General features: G+C 36.6%; 2 protein-coding genes across 2 annotated transcripts; both read left to right on the forward strand.

Annotated features, from left to right (window-relative positions):
• Window positions 1-356: 356 nt before the first annotated feature.
• On the forward strand, window positions 357-12,294 carry actr1b (actin related protein 1B). Its single transcript, XM_048181064.1, has 11 exons — window positions 357-568; window positions 1,434-1,498; window positions 2,311-2,386; window positions 3,238-3,363; window positions 4,107-4,231; window positions 4,317-4,533; window positions 4,658-4,750; window positions 6,438-6,612; window positions 6,698-6,759; window positions 6,838-6,878; window positions 10,684-12,294. The coding sequence occupies exons 1-11, from the start codon at window positions 521-523 to the stop codon at window positions 10,784-10,786; spliced, it is 1,131 nt and encodes a 376-aa protein (XP_048037021.1). The 5' UTR covers window positions 357-520; the 3' UTR covers window positions 10,787-12,294.
• Window positions 12,295-13,236: 942 nt separating this feature from the next.
• Window positions 13,237-18,881, forward strand: kctd9b (potassium channel tetramerization domain containing 9b). Its single transcript, XM_048181063.1, has 12 exons — window positions 13,237-13,462; window positions 13,564-13,685; window positions 14,112-14,155; window positions 14,240-14,339; window positions 14,764-14,819; window positions 14,911-15,039; window positions 16,141-16,208; window positions 16,293-16,388; window positions 16,478-16,627; window positions 17,855-17,960; window positions 18,043-18,176; window positions 18,255-18,881. The coding sequence occupies exons 1-12, from the start codon at window positions 13,415-13,417 to the stop codon at window positions 18,369-18,371; spliced, it is 1,170 nt and encodes a 389-aa protein (XP_048037020.1). The 5' UTR covers window positions 13,237-13,414; the 3' UTR covers window positions 18,372-18,881.
• Window positions 18,882-20,409: the final 1,528 nt, after the last annotated feature.

Genomic DNA, 20,409 nt, shown 5'->3' on the forward strand with positions numbered 1-20,409 from the left:
TACTTATTATAAGAGAATGCTTACAAATATGTATAATTGTTCAAAATGCAATATGCTAATTCAATATTTATTATGATTTTAAAATAGCTTCCATTCTGCTACTGCTGTAACGTTACGTTAGTGTCGGTTAGTCCTCTCCATTATTTTACACCTAAATAAATAAATTAAAGACAATGTATTTCCAATTACATATGAGCATAATATATAAATACATTTCTAAAAATACATACTTTCAAAAAAAATATATACATTATAATTTTTATTTTTGTGTACGTCTAGGAGGCAGCGCCTTCGGCTTCGAACAGAATGACTATTGGCTGAATTCGCTGTCAGGCATATCCTAGTTACGTGTGTTTGATTGGCTCCCTCCACACTGAGGTTCGGTTGACGCATCACTGCTCAGCCTGTGGTTTTACTGCCAAGCAGCGACGGTTATTTTTTATTTACATGAACAGAAAATCGTAATCGGTGCTTCTTGCGAAAGAGTTGACCGAAAAACGCACACAAGCGCAGGCTGAACATGGAGTCGTATGATATTATAGCCAACCAGCCGGTTGTGATTGATAATGTGAGTATGATGTCAGCAGCCCTCCACACCCAGTCTGTGCTAAGAGGCTAAAGCTAATGCCATTGTGCCGAAGCCTGCGCTAGCCGGCCAATGCTAAATGAGATGTGTTTACGATTTTATTTATTGTGCACAGTCTGAATCACATCTTAAGACTTCATCATGTAAGTCATAACAGTGTATCTGTCTTCATTGCGTTATCCTGAAGCATTCGCTGCTCTGTATGATGCATCGGTATAAAGCTGATTTGAATGGTGCTTTGAATTAATCTCTCAAATGTTTCATAAATGATTCCACGTTTTTCATTTTAATTAAATATTGCAAGATGCATGGTTGTCAAAGAATATCAATCAGATAAAAACCTATATTTTAGCTAGAGTTGTTATTGTTGCCAAGATGGCTGTCTGCGACCCCGCCTTGTATTTACAGCCACATTTCATAGTTTGAACTAATTTATATAAATTACAAAATTGATTATAGCAAAAGCCAAACGAGTGAAGCAATAGATGGAGAACTATTAAGCTTCAACTCTTAATCATATTTAAGGTGGGAGTTCTGTAACATCAAAGCCTGAATGTATGTCACTTTGACAGGTTGCTAAAATTATGAAAAGTTGGTAAATGTCAGTGATATTTAAGGGATGTTTTCTCACAGTGTGACTCTTTGCTGGTTGAGTTTCTTGTTGCTCCCTCCAGCTCTGTCTCATGACTCAAAATCAAACAAGGAAGGTTCAGTACATTAGATGATTCATTTTACAACACATCCACTGTTTGAGTTTTTATAGTTCAAGTTTATGTTGAACCACATCCCTGTAAAATTGTAGTTCATATTGTAGTTTCTTTTTCATTTTCTTCTTCTTCTCTTACAGGGGTCTGGAGTTATTAAGGCTGGCTTTGCTGGAGATCAGATCCCTAAATACTGTTTCCCAAATTAGTGAGTAACTTTATTGTATTATAGTAATTTTATTGGTATTACTACATTGAAATAACCTTCAAAGTTTTTGGGGTCGGTATTTTTTTTTTTTTTTTTTTTAAAGAAATTAATTTTATTCAGCAAAGTTGTGTTAAATTGATCAAATGTGACAGTAAAGACATTTATGAAGTTACAAAGAGTTCTATTTCAAATAAATGCTGTTCTTTTGAACTTTCTATTCATTAAATAATCGTGGAAATAAATGTATCAATGTTTCCACAAAAATATGAAGCAGCATAACTGTTTTCAACATTGATAATAAAAATAAATGTTTCTTGAGCATCAAATCAGCATATTAGAATGATTTCTGGAGGATCATGTGACACTGACGACTGGAGTAATGATCCTGAAAATTCAGCTTTGACATCACAGGAAAAAAATAATTTTTAAAATATATTCAAATAACAAACAGTTATTTTAAATTGTAAGAATATTTCACAATTTTGCTGTTTTTACTGGATTTTTGATCAAATAACTGCAACCTTGGTGAGCAAGAACAGACTTCTTAAAAGCATTTAAAAAATCTTGCCGACCCTAAACTTTTAAACTGCTGTTTGTGTGTGTGTGTCTGTGTGTGTGTTCGCGTGTGTGCGTGTGTGTGTGTGTGTATTATAATATAAATATATTTATCTGCATTATGTCATTGGCCATCCTGCTATAGATATTGCCACTGGTCATTAAAAATCCCTTATTATTATTTTTTTTATAAAGCTTTTAATAATGTAATGTGTTGTGAATGTGATGTTGTATTAACCAGAACGGTTTATTTCTAGTGTGGGGCGACCCAAGCATGTTCGGGTGATGGCTGGTGCCCTTGAGGGTGATCTCTTTATTGGACCCAAAGCTGAGGTAAAACTTTTTATTTTATTTGAAGTACATGTCTTTATTCAAAAAGGTGTTTTATCTTGATGTTCATTTTACATTCAGCTTCTGTAATGTGCAACAGTATTCAGTAAATGTTATATGGGGTGGGTCTTGATTTAATCCGTGATGCTACTGGTTAATAATTTTTGTCCATGTCATCAGAAGAGAAAAATTATTATAGCGTGCAAATTAGGCTACATCCACACGAAGCCAGAGCTTTCCTTATCCGAACTTTTTTTTTTCCTCGTCTCAAGAAATATCTGCGTACACATGAAACCACTGAAACCGACTCAAAACAATGTAGTGTACATGCCAGATCAGTATGTGGCTCTGTAATTCTGCCACAGAGATGACTTGGAGTATGTGCATAAACCTGCGCGCTGTATACAAACTTTAGTAAAGCTTAGTAATAAAGCTTTATTTTAATAAAGCTTTAGGCTCGGTAGCTTCTGCAGCACGAAAACAAGCATGTAGTACGCTGTTGTTGTTGCTGTTTTGTGCTGTTAGCGGTGTCTGACTAGGGTCGACACGTGGGGTGATGACATCATCGTTTCACAAAATATACGGATTGGCTGTCGAACGAAAACGCAAGGCCGTCGTTTTCAGATTTATCCACTCTGGGACCCGGTTTCAAAAAATAGAGGTTTCACCTTCTGAAAATGCCGGATCCGTGTGGACGAAAGGCCTATACGATACAAAATTTTTGCGCATACAGCTAAACTCGTCTCCGTGTGGACGGGCCCTTAAAGGGGCAGTTTTGATTTCTTGTTTTTTTTTAAGTTGCTTTTTAATAATGTAAAAATATAATGTGTTGTTTATATCTGTGGCGTATGCAGGAGCACAGGGGGCTGCTGTCTGTGCGCTATCCTATGGAACATGGTATTGTGAAAGACTGGAATGACATGGAGCGCATCTGGCAGTACGTGTACTCAAAGGAACAGCTGCAAACCTTCTCTGAGGAGGTGTGGATTGAATTTATCTTCATTTTATTGTATTAATCTTCACCAGAATTATTTATTTTTTTTAGTATTTATTAATTCTCTGAGGTATTTTTTATTTTATATTTCAGTTATCATATAAATTTTAGTTCTAGTAATTTTTTCAAATTTATTAGTTTTTGCTTATTAGAAATATTTCTATTTAGCTTTAATTTATTTTTATTTCAGTTTTAGTGATTTTCAACAACTTATTTGTAAGTTTAATTGTAAAGGAAACATCTTAAACTTTTTGATAAAATAATTAGGTTTGGATAATTAATAATTATTTTTTTTTAAAAATCATCTTTTTTCCCCTCATTTTTAAGTTGAACTTTTTCATCTAATATTTATATATTTTTAAACGGCTTTATTTTCTTATTTTTTTAAGTTTTAATTTTTTTAATCTATTTTTTATATTATTTTATATCAGCTTTTTTTCTCTAATTTTTAAGTTTTAACTTTTTACTTTATTTTATCTCAGCTTTTTTTTCCAGTTATTAAGTTTCATTTTTTTGGTCTAAATTTTTTAAATTGCTGGTTTATTTTCATTTTTTTATGCTTAACTTTTTCATCTAACATTTATATTTTTATCTCAGCTTTATTTTCTAGTATTTAAGTTTTAACTTTTTATTTCAGTTATCGAAAACAATTTTTATAGTTTGTTTTAGTTAACAACACTGTCTTGCGCTATATTTTTCATACGTTTATATTTTTTATGTATCTTTCAGCATCCTGTTCTGTTGACCGAAGCACCTCTGAACCCCAGTAAAAACCGTGAACGGGCGGCAGAGGTTTTCTTCGAGACCTTCAACGTGCCTGCGCTGTTCATCTCCATGCAGGCGGTGCTCAGTTTGTGAGTTCAGAGCTTTCAGTGTCCTTCTTCCTGATATCACGCCTCATATTCCCTCTCTCATGCAAACACATTTCCTGCCTGACAGATACGCCACAGGCCGAACCACAGGTGTGGTCCTGGATGCTGGTGATGGTGTGACACACGCTGTCCCCATATACGAGGGATTCGCCATTCCACATTCCATCATGCGTGTGGACATCGCCGGACGTGACGTCTCCCGATACCTCCGCCTCCTGCTGCGCAAGGAAGGCTACGATTTCCACACTTCTGCTGAGTTTGAGGTCGTTCGCACTATCAAGGAGGTACGAGACTCCACATCTGGATTTATTTGACATGTTCTTTGTGGTTCCTTCTTAATGACAATTATAATCTAGATGTTAGATGTTAAAGAATCTATGAAAAAATGCTGTTTTATTTGTTTTCCAGAGAGCCTGCTACCTTTCCCTCAACCCCCAGAAGGATGAAACTCTAGAAACTGAAAAAGCACAATACACCCTACCCGACGGAAGCACTCTAGATGTAAGAATGAAATTACTTGTAGATGTTAGTGTATGTTAAAATAGTCATAATATTATATATCATATCCTAGTTTTATTGAAATTGAGTGGAGGTTCAGTTCAGGTTCAAGTCAAAATTAAATGGTGTTCATAACCTTCCATTAATGTAGTTCACGTGCTCAACAGATATGTTTGTGATTGGCTACAATGATCAACGCTTCAAAAACATGTTGTAAATAGACATCTTTCAAACGCTCCCGTGTGTATCTGTGTAAGTGCTCTGTGAAGAGCATCAAAGATGTCTATTTACAACATGTTTTCGAAACGTTGATCATTGTAGCCAATCACAGACATATCTGCTGGGCACGTGAATACAATGGCCAATCAGAGGGGTTAAAGAATCCGCTCAACAGCCCGCAAAATGCTAGGGGGAACTGCTGGTATCGTCTTATTTTTAAAATGTAAGTACAAATTTGGTGCCAAAGTCAGTACTTTTGACAACCCTAGTATTAAGAAAGAAAATAGCATCAGTTTTAATTGACCCTTCGCTAAGCCACGCCCGAAAACCGCCACAGGCCAATCGTGGTTTAGCAACCGTTACTAGGCGCGGGAGGTCTGTCAAGCTTTCGAGCGAGGGAACATGCAGAAGCGTTGTGCTTATGCATTGTGTTAATCTGATACCCGGTATCCTAACAGTTTAAACGGGGTGGTGGATTTTTTTTTCCCTTCTCGAAACCTAAAACCCAAGGGGAGAAGTGCCGGTGTTCTGACAATTTGTGCTACCCTGTCAGATTTTACTAACGTTAACGTTACCTCGAATTGAAACAGTGGGTAACGTTAGCAAAATCTGAAAAATGCTAACGTTACCTATCAGATTGTGCTTCCAGCATGATATTAACGTGGTTTATGGCTTTATTAACATATACACCTACCCCAACCCTAAACCTACCCTTAACAATAATGCAAGTACAGTAATTGTGTGTTATTTATCATGACAACAATGATGTAATATTGATGTATGCATATGCAGTAAGCCCGGGTAACTAGCTAGCTAACTCAGCACATCATTGCTTGGAAATAATGACGGTTCTTTGTTCATAATGCATATATTTGAACGTGAAATAAAATGATTAAAGGCAAGACGGAGTTACGTTAGCCTGGCGTGCTAAAATTATAAGCGGGAGAATGTTATCATTGCAAAGTGGTCAGGCTAACATCTTGTGTTTATTCCACAAGACTTAAGGATAAGCTGTTTGATTTATAATTATTAGGTTATTTTCACAAATTTCACTTAACCTGCTGTGGATGAACAAAGCTTTTCCTCAAATTGTGTGTTTCCCATTTGAATGGTCAGCGTATGAGGCGGCTGCTGCTCGCGCTCGGAGCTTTAGCTTCAATTTTGATCAAATTATTTTCTAATCTGTTGCATATTATGTTGTGGATATATCGCTCGAATGCATACTGCAGTCCCTTTTGTCTTGCTCTCTCAGATATTTCACCTGTTCGCCAAAAATGACTAATTATCTCCTTGAAAATGTCTGACACCGGTGCATATGCACTGTAAATGACTAGCCAGGCTCGAAAGCTTGACAGGCGTAGCAACAGTAACTAAGGAGGGCGGGGCTTAGCGAAGGGTCCATTTCATATTGACTTTTACTAGTATTTACGTAAACCAATTGGTGTTACTCAAAGCCGTTTGTCTCTCACAGATCGGCCCAGCACGGTTCAGGGCTCCAGAGCTTCTCTTCAGGCCTGATCTGATTGGAGATGAGAGCGAGGGTATTCATGAAGTGCTGGCCTTCGCCATTCAGAAGTCAGATATGGATCTGCGACGCACCCTCTTCTCAAACATAGTGCTGTCTGGCGGCTCAACACTCCTCAAAGGTAGAGCAAACATATCAGTGGAGAGATTCTTTCAGTTCTCCATACAGTGACAAAACTGAAACTCTTGACTTTTTGTTCCTCGCAGGTTTTGGAGACCGGTTGTTAAGCGAAGTAAAGAAACTCGCACCCAAAGACGTTAAAATTAAGGTGACTCTTCCGCATCTAAGAAATGTTAGCTTGGTGTGAGAACTGTGTGTCACTTAATAATTTTTCTTCTTTTTTCAGATATCCGCACCACAGGAGAGACTTTATTCTACATGGATAGGGTAAGAACAAAGAATGTATTACTGTTCAAAATTTTGGGGTCAGTAAGATTTTTTTTTAATTAATACTTTTATTCAGTAAGGATGCATTAAATTTATCAAAAGTGACAGTAAAGACATGTATAATGTTACAAAAGATTCATATTGTGAATAAATGCTGTTCTTTTGAACTTTGTTCATCAAAGAATCATGAAAAAAGGATATCGGTTTCCACCAAAATATTAGCGGCTCAACTGTTGTTAACATTGATAATAAAAAGAAATGCAGTAAATCAGCATAATAGAATGATTTCTGAAGGATCATGTGACACTGAAGACTGGGGTAATGATGCTGACAATTCAGCTTTGCATCACAGGAATAAATTATATTTTAAATCAGGGCTGCACATTTAATCACATTTTTAATAGCGATTAGGATTACAGATTTCGTAATTGTTCAAAGGCGCGATTACAGCAAAAAATATCCATTTACATTATTCTGTGTGCTTAAGAGGTGTGTTTAGCGCATGTTACGTTGTGAAAGGCGAATCACGAGTGTAAAAGGTCTAACTCGGCACAAAAGGAACTACCAGTGATGTAAGTGTGCGCTGATTGGTCGAACGAACGCAAAACGCCAACACCCGCCGTGGACACACCCTATATCTTTATTCCACAAACTAACTCTACAATAATGGAAAACGGTGAGAGATGGACCTCTCAACCTTTACGCTAAGAAGAAAACCCAGCGCGACTGAGCGGACCAAGTGAAACATGATTATGTATTTCTGCTCAGCTAGTGACATTGGACCTCAACCACATGTCAAAATCCAATACTTGTTCTACTTGTCCAATACTGTCTAATTTCTTTGTAAAACAGTTCTATCTAATAACGTATTAGACAGGGCTGTTAAACATTTCGTAAACTAATGAAGACGGAGAATGTGAGCACTGTGTGCCGTCAAAATAAAAGTCAGTTTACATCACTCCAGAGAAATGGCCCTAGGGGAACATTAGTTCTCAGGGAACCACCCTGTTGGCTAGTTCCTATAACTAGTAAGTTCCTAGAACAACATGGTTCTATTATTATTACACACATATGTTTACTTTTTTTATTTAAAGAAGAATCCAAACCAATGTATAGTTGACGTTTGAGGTTTAATGCAATAGAAAAGCAATAAAAAAAAAATTCAGGAAGGAGTGTTTTCAGCTTGTTTTTTATTTTTACAGAAAAATATGGCATGCAGTTGCTTCAAACAGTGGTATAAAGCTATTCAAAGCATTATTCAGTGTAACTGTGATAATCGTAATTAATAATCACAATTACAGTTTCAAGGGAATAGTAGTTTAACAATTATGATTTTTGTCATTATCGTGCAGCCCTATTTTAAAATGTATTAAATTGTAATAATATTTCACAATATTACTGTTTTTACTGTACTTTTGATCAAACAAATACAGCCTTGGTGAGCATAGGAGATTTCTGTCAAAAGCATTAAAGGTGGTGGTTCTGTGTTTTTTTTTTTGTTTTTTTTTTTTTTTAGGCTTGATTGTGTTTTGGGGGCGCAGTTTAACATGTCTTAATGCTTCATTTTTTTTGAAAACGCTGTATTTTTCATATATTTTACGTTTATTCTACACCTCTGTTTCCACTCTCATATGAACAGCTCTTTTGACTTCCTGCTTCTATGAAGCCACTCCCTCCGAAATACGCAATGTGCTCAGATTGGTTGGCAGGTTGGCAGCTGGCCCAGTGTATCGTGATTCGCTGAAGCGTCCGGAAACGCCACGCCCCTTACCATTCGTAGTTACGCGCTAAGCTGGAAATGTAGATAATGGCGTCTATATTGCTGTATCAAATTGAGCCGAATCAGACCCAGATGAAGAGGGTCAAGCAGAACCTCTGCAATCGCAGCTTTTAAAGGACGTTTATGAATGGTATTTCATTTAGTATTTGTGTCAAAGTGTTTAGATGCTGTCCCTGCTGTTTGTTAGCTTTCAATATACAGTTGTATCCCGATTAAAGCTTTACTGTAGCCAAATACATGACTGAGTAGTCGCATTTTTGTAAAGGTAGCGTTTAATTTATAGCATGAACAACTGTTTGTCTATGAACATAGAAGTTTATTGGTGTTTGTTGCACTAGAACTTAGCTAACTGGCTAGCAAAAACGAGTTGCTCTTTGTATATGTCCTTGATGTATTAAAAATAGCAACAGAACTGTAAGTTTAAAAGACGTGTACAAACAATAAAACATACTTACAGTTTGAAGCCCATAAACAGCAGCTTCTGCTTTTAAAGTGGGACCTGCTTCATCTTTCAGTAATAGCTTTTGTGCAAATCCAGCATTGAACTTGTGTAGATTCCGGAAGCTGTCTTCAGCACCACATCCAGTGTAGAAAATATCACTCATTATAATGGGTTCGATTATCTTTTGACGCGTCGCGTCCGGTGTAAACAACTCTTCCACTTCCATTTTGCTGCGCCACATGGCCTCGCCCACTTTGTTGCGTGTTCCCGGGGGCATGTTTATGTTAAAGGTGCCCAAGAACGTTCTTTCACAAGATGTAATATAAGTCTAAGGTGTCTCCTGAATGTGTCTGTGAAGTTTCAGCTCTAAATACCCCATAGATTTTTTTTAATTAATTTTTTTTTAACTGCCTATTTTGGGGCTTCATTAACAATGCACTGATTTACACTCGGCGCCGCCCCCTTAAATGGCGTGCTCCCTGCCAGCTGTCGACTATATTACAGCGCATTTACAAAGTTCACACAGCTAATGTAACCCTCAAATGGATCTTTACAAGATGTTCGTCATGCATGCTGTATGCATGCTTCGAATTATGTGAGTAAAGTATTTATTTGGATGTTAAAGTTTTATTCTGAGTGAATTTGAGGCTGTTCTCCGTGGCTAACGGCTATTGCTACACTTTATAGAGAGATTTATAAAGAATGAAGTTGTGTTTATGGATTATACAGACTGCAAGTGTTTAAAAAATGAAAATAGCGACGGCTCTTGTCTCCGTGAATACAGTAAGAAACGATGGTAACTTTAACCTCATTTAACAGTACATTAGCAACATGCTAACGAAACTTTTAGAAAGACAATTTACAAATATCACTAAAAATAGCATGCTATCATGGATTATGTCAGTTATTATTGCTCCATCTGCCATTTTTCGCTGTTGTTCTTGCTTACCTAGTCTGATGATTCGGCTGTGTGCAGCTCCAGACGTTAACTGGCTGCCCTTGTCTAATGCCTTTTATATTGTTGGGAACATCATGGGCTGGTATATGCAAATATTGGGGCGTACACCCCGACTGTTACGTAACAGTCAGTGTTATGTTGAGATTCGCCTGTTCTTCGGAGGTCTTTTAAACAAATGAGATTTATATAAGAAGGAGGAAACAATGGAGTTTGAGACTCACTGTATGTCTTTTCCATGTACTGAACTCTTGTTATTTAACTATGCCGAGTTAAATTCAATTTTTGAATCAAGGGCACCTTTAATAGCAAGGGTTTATGATGTCACCAACCCAGGAAGAAACTCGTTGTAGTCCAAACCGCCCATTTTTGTGTGCAATAAACTGCCATAACTTTAAAAGACAATATCTCTGTTTGCATTAAACGTTCAGCGTTGTAACTTTGCAGATACTGTTTATGCTCAAGCAGCAACATTACACACTAAATAAAGTTAAAAAAAGTGAAATCGCATTGAACCACCCCTTTAAAAAAAATCTTACCAACCCCAAACTTTTGTATTTTTAAAATGTTTATTTATTTATTTTTTTTGTGTGTATTTTATGGTGTTTTCCCTTCTTGCTTTGTATAGGGGATCTATCCTGGCTTCACTCGACACCTTTAAGAAGATGTGGGTCTCCAAGAAAGAATACGAGGAAGATCGCGCCCGTGCCATCCACCGGAAGACTTTTTAATGGGGTTTAAGGCCACTAGCCTCCCTCATCTCTGCGGTTTCACATCCCTCTCCTCTCTCGCTTGGCCTCCCTCTGTTACCCTCCCTCCCTACCCACCCGTCCCGACAGGGAACCTGCCGGGCCTCCCATCTGCAGCTAAGGCATGCCTTCCGTGTCCCCTGCCCACAGCTCTTGTTCGGGACACCCGACAAGCGGGACTGGGGCAGGATGCGACCGGGCATCCCTTGCCCGTTCTGCACCCATCAAACACCCCGGCTTTTCAGGGCATCAGTCAATACTGTTAACTATTGTTTCATTTAAAGCCAATGCTTCAATCCCGCGCTTAGATATTTATTACACTATTTACCCTGCCCTGTATGATATTGTCATATCTATTCTAATGAAACATGAAGGTGAATGTTTTACTCTGTTGTAAGAATTTCATTCCAGAACCGAAGAGGTCGAAGTTGTCACAAAGTCAACATAGTATTTTTATTCTTTATTCATTTGACTGTTTTGCGGCGAAACGTATACGATAGAAAAGGCATCGCTCACCACTACAAGAATTCACTGTAATGGACACTACTGTGTTTCCTGTCTGTGTCCCTCCCCTTGACCGTCTCAAGGCTGAAACCACTCAAGGGAACTAAATAATGTATACTGAAATACATGTAAACGGTAGGTAGCTAAGTTTATCGCTGCTTGAAATGTCGACAAGTGTTATAGTTAGTATACAGCGCATTTTAATGTGGAATCATCGGTTTATGAAAAGGGGAGGCTGTAAAGAACCTTTTTGAGTTGTTTACTGTCTTTTTGTTGTTTTGCTCTCCGAATTATGTTTTTCAGCTTTAAGTTGTAGAGCATAATTGTCTCCGCACAGAAATTGACTTGATGCGAGCATTAGCCCTTTTCGAGTTGAGTTTTTCCATTTTCCATTTCCCACGATTCTCATATTGTTAACTCCAGAGCTGTTGACTGAAGCTTTAATGAAGTCGTCCAGTAAGTTTAATGTTGCCATAAGACGTCTCATCTTTGTGGCACGATTTCGATGTAAATTCAGACTCTCCCCGAATTCCAGATTAGTGCATGAATTCAACAGGACGATTGAGATTGTGTGTTATTTCATTGTAAATCTCATTGACGTGGATCTAGAAGGCAGAGGGTGGCCGAATGGATTTAGAAGCTCTTCTGGCACTAGTATTTCTGTAGTGTTTGTTGAAAGAGAGCTGCTCTCTATTGGGATGATGGGTAGCAGGGTTGCGTTTAAGTCCAGTTTGTCCAACCTAAGATTCGCCTTACTCCAGTGTCATCATTGGGAAGTCAGAGCATCTTGGTTGTTTTTCTTTTTAAAGATTTAGAAATATCATCATAAGCCTTGTGTACAGTGGATTGCTATTCAAAACTGTTAAAAAAAACAAAAAAATAAATGACAAAAAGGACTAAAATGTACAAACCTGTTTCTTCAATTGTTGCTTTTTTCTTTTAATTTTGTAAATTCAGTATGATAAATAAATTAATGATGTCTGAAATGAGCTTCTCTCCGTTCTGTAAACGAAACCACACACTTTTCCGCTTGTGCATTGTTGCTGATGTTGTTAACAGTGGTTTTCAAGACTGCTGACTTTTGTCACATTTGAGTGGTTTGACTTAGTATGACATTTTTAATGCACCCAAAACTCATCTTTCTTGAGGTCCCTAAATCTACAAGTCTAAAAGTATATAACATGACATTTTGGAGTTAGTTGCTGTTATTTATAGTCAACACTGAATTTGACTTGTTTTATAAAGGTGTAATTATCACAAGTTCTACATGATCAGGTCATCCATGTGTTGCTTCATCAGCAGCCTTGACAATATGTTTTTCTTGAATAACCGTACAAGAGAAAGGTAAGTAGTCACTGAAATGTGAATTTACAGTGTGAAACAAATGTTTAGACACATCGTACCTGGCCAATCAGAGACGTCGTTCGGCCCTCTAACCACGCCTACATTGATATGTATACGTGGGTTCTGAATGCAACCGCTCCAGACACGTCGGAGCGGCCGCCATCTTGGAACGGTCAGTGTGTTGTCACTCACCGTGAAATCAGAGATGCCACAACATTGCGCAGCTTCTGGTCGTGAATCCGCCGAGATTTAAGTTCCCGAATAAATGGAATAACCTCGCACAGGTGAGAATGTGTTGGTTTGAGTTTTTATAAGTATTAACTCAATATTACAGTTTTTTTAATGTTTAATTTTTTTATGTTTTTAATTTTACTATGGTAACGTCTTCTTCTTGTGTTACTTTAGCAAAATCATCTGCTGTCTATTGCAGATAGATATTCATACACAAGTCTAACCACGGACAAAGAATATACACTAACTATATACTATAACAATATAGCTGCTACGGACCAGCTTTGACCGTTCCAATATGGCGGACGGCTTACGTAGTGCGCAAAGAAACAGTTGATAATGTGCTTTCTATGTATATATATCTATGACTGCCCTGCCCTACTGCGGTCCGTTTTTAAGTCTCTGATTGGCTGCATTCATTACGGAAGTAAATAGTCTTCTGCAATAGTCGGAAATGCTTTGATGTTTTAAAGTAACGTGGAGTTTAAACAATATAAATAGACACTGAAGAGTCACATAACAACTTCAGATATGAGAAGAGTCACGCTGTTTGTAAATGGAACCTCACACAATGGGAAGGTGTGTATGCTTGCTTTGTTATCTATTGTCCTTTCAAATATATAATACAATACATTGCTGAATAAATAGCATGGTGTTGCTCCATTCATGGCTTTTATCAGGTGGTAGCCGTTTATGGATCTCTAGCTGATCTACTGTCAGTTGCAAGCACAAAATTTGGAATAAAAGCTGCAAACATTTACAATGGGAAAGGAGGACTTATTGATGATATAGCTCTCATCAGGTAAGAACAACCAATTCTCTTATTTATATTTACTAGTGCTGTCAAATCGATTAATACCATCTAACACAAATTATATATATTCAGTAAACATGATCAAATACTGGTAAAAACTGCTATGGGTGGGTTGGTACACTTTCCATGTCAGGTGGTACAACTACAATATATACATATACAACTATTTGCTTGAACCGCCTGACATAAAAACTCAAAAAATGAATTTAAACACTTCACAATGTCATTTAACAACTGAAACTTGTTTAAACACATTGTTCATGACACCTTTTTTGAAGCTTTATTTGTCAATGACCCATTTACAAACTTTTATATTAAATGTGATTAATCACGATTAAATGAATTGACAGCACTAATATTTACATGTGTACATTTTCATAAACATAAAACATTTGGTGTTACATCTGTTAACAGAGATGATGATGTCTTGTATATATCGGAGGGAGACTCTTTTGTTGGTGAGTTTTAAAATATAACATTGTTTTGGTCTTAGATCTGTTTGCAATTGGTTTAACCTGTCTTCATTTAATCATGTCCTACAGATCCACCAAATAACCCAGACAGTCCACATGAGTTTCATTCCTGGGCGCACACAGATTGGATCACCCTCAATGTGGGAGGCCGGCGGTTCACAACCACACGGTGATGTCACTCTACAAAACAGATCACACTAATGATCTCATTAACTGTAATCCATAATCCAAATCCATCTTTTTTGCATTATTTTCATGACAATTAACAAGCATTTTATTCTTGTTACAGTAATGTGAAATAAAATATATTGAAAGTATTGAAAATAATATTACTATTTTTAAATTAATAGCTATAAATAATATAAAGTTAATTATTCTGATTCAAATAAAAAGTAATTGTCTTTTAACTTTTATAGTGTTGAGCATAACTGCTTATAATCATCACTGAGAATAATGGAAATTAATATTTTATTTTTTATTTTTAAAAAAAAAAGGAAAATGTCTGAATGCATTACAGTAATGAGAGTTTAATCTGCTCTACAGCTGCTCTGAATAATGAATTGAACACTTTTACACTTTTCTTTAATCGTTAGGAGCACTTTGGTCAAAGAACCGGAGAGCATGTTGGCTCACATGTTCAGAGACAAGGGTAAGGAAGGACTGATGTTTTTTTTCTTCTTCTATGATTTCTAACATTCAATCTCATTTATTCATACTGCAGTTTTTTCGTTTCCTGGCAGATGTTTGGGGAAACAAACAGGACGAGCAAGGGGCGTATCTCATCGATCGGAGTCCAGACTACTTTGAGCCCATATTGAATTACCTGAGGCACGGACAGCTGATTATCAATGACGGCATCAATCTGCTGGGTAAGTAAGAGGCAGGAAAATGAAAGAAGAAACATTCTCCTCCCTTTTTATAGCATTTTATGTGTTTCCTGATGTCCACTTATAATGTTAGGCAAGGTTTCTTGTGGCAAACAACATAATTTCGTTTTCCATGAGCTTTTTCCACCCTCTTTCTGACCCTTACGCTGAGTCCGTTATCGAATACTTGTATATAGTGTCGTGGCAAATTCGATGTCTCAGCGTCTCTTCAGTTCTGGTTTCAAAGAAAGCTCTCAGAGTTGAAGTTCCAGGTCTCAGAAGATAAAATTTCACTGAAAAGCAACAAAGTGAGATTCCAGCTGTTCATCTGACTCATTTGATGCAGAATTCCATTTCTTATCTCTATACATCCAATGGGGAATCTCCCAGCTATCTTTTTCTTTTAGCTCCACTTTATAGTTCTGCCACATTTAGATACAAATCCTTATATGTCTTCTTTTTATTGGTGGAAAGTCCCCAACTGTATTATTTAAAAAAAAAAAAAAAAAAAAAAAAAAAAAAAAAAAACTTTATATAATGATATTTTTTGGCACTTTCCAGCATCTGTTTTATTCCCATACATCAAATGTACATCTTTTGGGTATTTTTCCAAGCAGCAGACCTGTTTTTTTCAATGCACTAACACACAGACTACTTTTACTGTTATTCTTCAAAGGATAAATAAGATTCTCCAATAATAGTAGGCAAAAGCTTACTTCTATTACTTCTGCCAAGATGTGCTTATTTAATAGATGCTTTACTATCCCATGAGGCCACAGGAGAGAATTTGTGAATGGTGGTAGTTCTGATGCTGGGAGGTCATATGACAGTAACAACATGGTGGATGTAGTATGTCCGAATTGCATTAATACTATACACATTCATACAATATAGAACATACTTTTTTAATGTTCAAATTCAAATGTAGCACCTACTCAGATAGTATGCAATTTTGGACGCAGCATTATATATAACCACACTGTTTTTGCTACTGTACCTTTAAGATTTTATGTAAACGTTATGTGACATTCTAAGATGTAAATGAGCTCCGTTATGATTGGCTAGCCTCTTTGCATGTTAAATGAGAACACTATATTTATACAGGTGTGCTTGAAGAAGCTCGTTTCTTTGGAATCGAACGTCTTGCTGAGCAGCTTGAAGGAGTTATTAAGGTAAAAAAAAAAAAAGAGAAATGCTAAAGAAAGTACATAAAGTTAAGCTGAATTAAATAACGAATAACTTTCCTCCTGCTTTAGAATTCCCAGCCTCCTGACGATCACTCGCCCATCTCCCGCAAAGAGTTTGTGCGATTTCTGCTTGCCACTCCAACGAAATCAGAGCTTCGATGTCAGGTAGGAAGCCACTGAATATTTGCACTGGTTTTATATTTTTATTCTGTGCATTATTTCAGTCTCTCAGATGTGTGAACTGTTTCTCCTAGGGTCTGAATTTCAGTGGGGCGGATCTCTCTCGTCTTGACCTACGTTACATCAACTTCAAGATGGCCAACCTCAGCCGCTGTAACCTCACACACGCCAACCTCTGTGGTACCAACCTGGAGAGGGCAGACCTCTCCAACGCCAATCTAGACGTAAGGATCTACCATGCCCGTGTCATATTTCACTCCAAAAACAAAAGAAAAAAGAAAATGAGGCCTATATTTTGAACCATTTTTTGCATTATTTTAATGACAATTTAGGACAGATTCATTACTGTAATAACTAAAATAAAATTTGATTTTTAAGTAATATTTAAAATATTTACACTACTGTTCATGTTTGGGGTTGGAAAGATTTTTTAAATGTTTTTAAAAGAAGTCTCTTTAAATTCACCAAGGCTGCATTTATCTGATCAAAAATACATAAAAACAATAATGAAATATTATTACAATTTACTGTTTTCTATATATTTCTAAGAAAACAAATAAAAAAAAGAAAATGAGGCCTATTATTTGGAATATTAAGATTTTTTTGCATTATTTTAATGACAATTTAGACTGTAATAACTGAAATAAAAGACTTAAAATTAGATTTTTAAATAATATATTTAATATTATAATATTTAAAGTATTTATACTACCATTCTACTGTTTTCTTTGTATTCTATACAGTTTAGTATATTATTAAAATATAATTTAATCCTGTGATGCAAAGCTGAATTTTCAGCATCATTACTCCAGTCTTCAGTGTCACATGATCCTTCAGAAATCATTCTGATATGCTGATTTGTTGCTCAAACGTTTATTATTATCAATGTTGAAAACAGTTGTGCTGCGTCATATTTTTGTGGAAACCATGATACATTTTTTCAGGATCAAAAGTATCATTAAAAGTAACATTTGTAACATGATAAATTCATTTACTGTCATGTAATCAATTTAATGCATTCATGCTGAATAGAAGTATTAATTAAAAATAATAATACTGACCCCAAACTTTTGAACAGTAGTGTATTTATCATGCTATTTGTTGTCATGCCTTTAATTGCTAACTTAAATCTTTTACTATATTACAGTGCTGAGAATCAAATCAAATGTATATAAACTATTGATAATCATCACAGAGAATAATGGAAACTATTAACCACGAAAGTGTCCAAATGCATTACAGTAATGAGAATTTTGAATGGAAATGCACTTAATTTCACAATTGTTCAATATAGCCTTTTTATTGATACAAAATATTGTTTATTTTAATGTATGTATTTTTGATGTTTTTGTGACATTCAGCCACTCTCACTCCCTCTCCTTTCACTGCAGTATTTATCCTGCCGTGTCTATCAGTGACTGATTTGGTCTTTTTTGCATGCATTCTTCCAGGGTGCCAATTTACAGGGCGTGAAAATGCTTTGCACCAATGCAGAAGGGGCGTCTCTTAAAGGCTGTAATTTTGAAGATCCCGCAGGACTCAAAGCAAATCTAGAGGGTAAAATGAGCACACTTGACTTCTGAACGGCTTCTCTTGGATCTCATATTCCTAGTATGTAATGTGTGTCATTTCCTCACAGGTGCCAATCTAAAGGGGGTGGATATGGAGGGCAGTCAAATGACGGGTATAAACCTCCGCGTGGCCACGCTGAAGAACGCCAAACTCAAGAACTGTAACTTGCGGGGCGCCACTTTGGCAGGAACCGACCTGGAGGTGAAAAACCATTAGGTTTCAGAATCATTCTGTAGTTTGGCACGATGTGTTTTTCACTTTGATGTTTTTGTCACACAGAACTGTGACCTGTCCGGCTGTGACCTTCAGGAGGCGAACCTGCGGGGCTCCAACGTGAAGGGGGCCATTTTTGAGGAGATGCTGACGCCACTGCACATGTCCCAGAGTGTCAGATAGCCAGCCGCTGATGTCCTCCTTCAGTAAGACTGCAGCCTCTTCACGGAGCAGCTTTAATTAAAAACCTACCTGCAAACCTAATGACTGTCATGTGACCTTAAGCCTGTTGATATTATTTGGTCATGTGTTGCCTCAAGAACATTTATTTTGCATTATTGTTGATGGTGTTTACTGTATTTCTCAATGCAAGATTTTTTTTTCATGTTGTGACTTTATGCATTACATTTGTCCAAAGCTTCTACATGTGTCACTGCTGGTCTGTGAACTGAACAACGGGAATTTGTGTTACTGCATTTGATTCAGATTTAGGAATGTGGCTTTTCTGTGAATGTGCAATTTTATACCTTTTCATACTTGCTGGTTTTACACTGTTTTGCTCGTTTCACTGTTTACATGGCTTTTTCTGGACTGTGTCTGCATGCAAAAAACGTAAACATCAGCCAGAAACCTGCTAGATTGATGTCACCAGCCCTGTCATGATCCAATAAAGTCAAACACTGGAGATTCAAAGAGAAGTTTGGCTTTTTAGTTTTTGCTAACTCTTACAGACACTTTATTTATTGCAAGAGAAAAATTATTTTCATTATATAAGATTATTAGCTGTAAGATTAGCAGATGCTGTGCAGCTGAAATACTAGAACATTTTGTTATAGATTGTTTTTTTACATTATTTTTATGACGAGCACAGAAATTTCAGTCTCATTTCTGTAATGTGAAATAAAAATTATATTATTTATATTTAATTTTTAAAACCAATATTATGGTATTTTTGTGATGCCTTTATGCTGATTTAAACAAAAAAATCGTTTTGCAAAAATCATTTACTATATACAAATATCCTGCTAAAGCATCAAGCCGCCAGCAGGGGCAGCAGTGTCTCTACAACACCTAAAAAGTTGGTTGATGGGACGTGTTGTCAGCTACACCTTCTGGGAAGAGCCTCAGCTCAGCCATGACGGTCAGTAGCTCATCACAACAGATGAGTGCAGATGAGCAGACCGTGAAATCTGTTCACCAGGATGCACTGCCAGAGTGATTGATTGGACCTGAGTGTGTGGGAAAACCATCTACAGGAGCACATGAGTCCCAGTAGTAATGAACATCTGCCCAGCACTTGGGTATAAATATTATGTACACATGTCCAACACAGGTGTCATTTATACAAATATTTGGTTTTAAATATTTTAGAGTTTTCGGAAAAATGTAAATAGTCCCGGATGGACAAGCCAAATCACTTCGAGTTCCATATTAATCCGCCAAAGTGCACCGCAACCCTAAAAAAAACCCTGATTATTTGGCGGAAGAATTGTTTATTGTGATTATTAGTGCGCATAAATGTTCATAAATCAAAAGTATTTTTGCTGTTGCTGCTGTTTTTAAAAGCAATATATGCTTATGATAGCATATAGTATCTAACAACACCACTTAAAGAAACAGTTCATCCAAAAATAAACATTCTGTAATACTGTCAATTCCAAAAGGACTAAAAACACACTAGCTAATCTATATAACTTGTATGCTATTCTGTGGTCATTTCCAGGTTTTTGGGCCTACAAAAATACATAATTCCTGCACTCTATTAACAGGGTACTTGAAAGAATACGGAATTAACATGGTACATATCTGATAAATCTAACCAAAATGTTGTTTTAATAATATCAAGGTTAAAATAGTAGGCCTATTTATTTAACGTTGTATGAGTTAGCATTTGAGCTATTCTGGTTCCATTTTTGTTTAAACATCTAAGCTTGTGGTTTCTTCACATTTTATTCTGTGACATAAAATACATCAGTAGTACCTCTTTGGGATTTTTTAAAAAGCTTTTACTTGTCTTGAAAAAGGTCCCTGTTGAAAAAAACAGTATATGCTAGTTAGGTATGTTTTGAAGCTGGTTTGAGCTGGTTAATGCTGGTCAAGTGCTGGTCCTCCTAAGCTGGTCCTGAGCTGGAGCTAGTTGCTTAGGACCAGCATAAACCAGCTCAAACCAGCTTCCATGCTTCAAAACATACCTAAACAGCATATGCTGTTTTTTCAAAGG

Source organism: Megalobrama amblycephala, linkage group LG2, assembly GCF_018812025.1.
Source record: "Megalobrama amblycephala isolate DHTTF-2021 linkage group LG2, ASM1881202v1, whole genome shotgun sequence".
In the NCBI taxonomy this organism is placed as follows: domain Eukaryota; kingdom Metazoa; phylum Chordata; class Actinopteri; order Cypriniformes; family Xenocyprididae; genus Megalobrama; species Megalobrama amblycephala.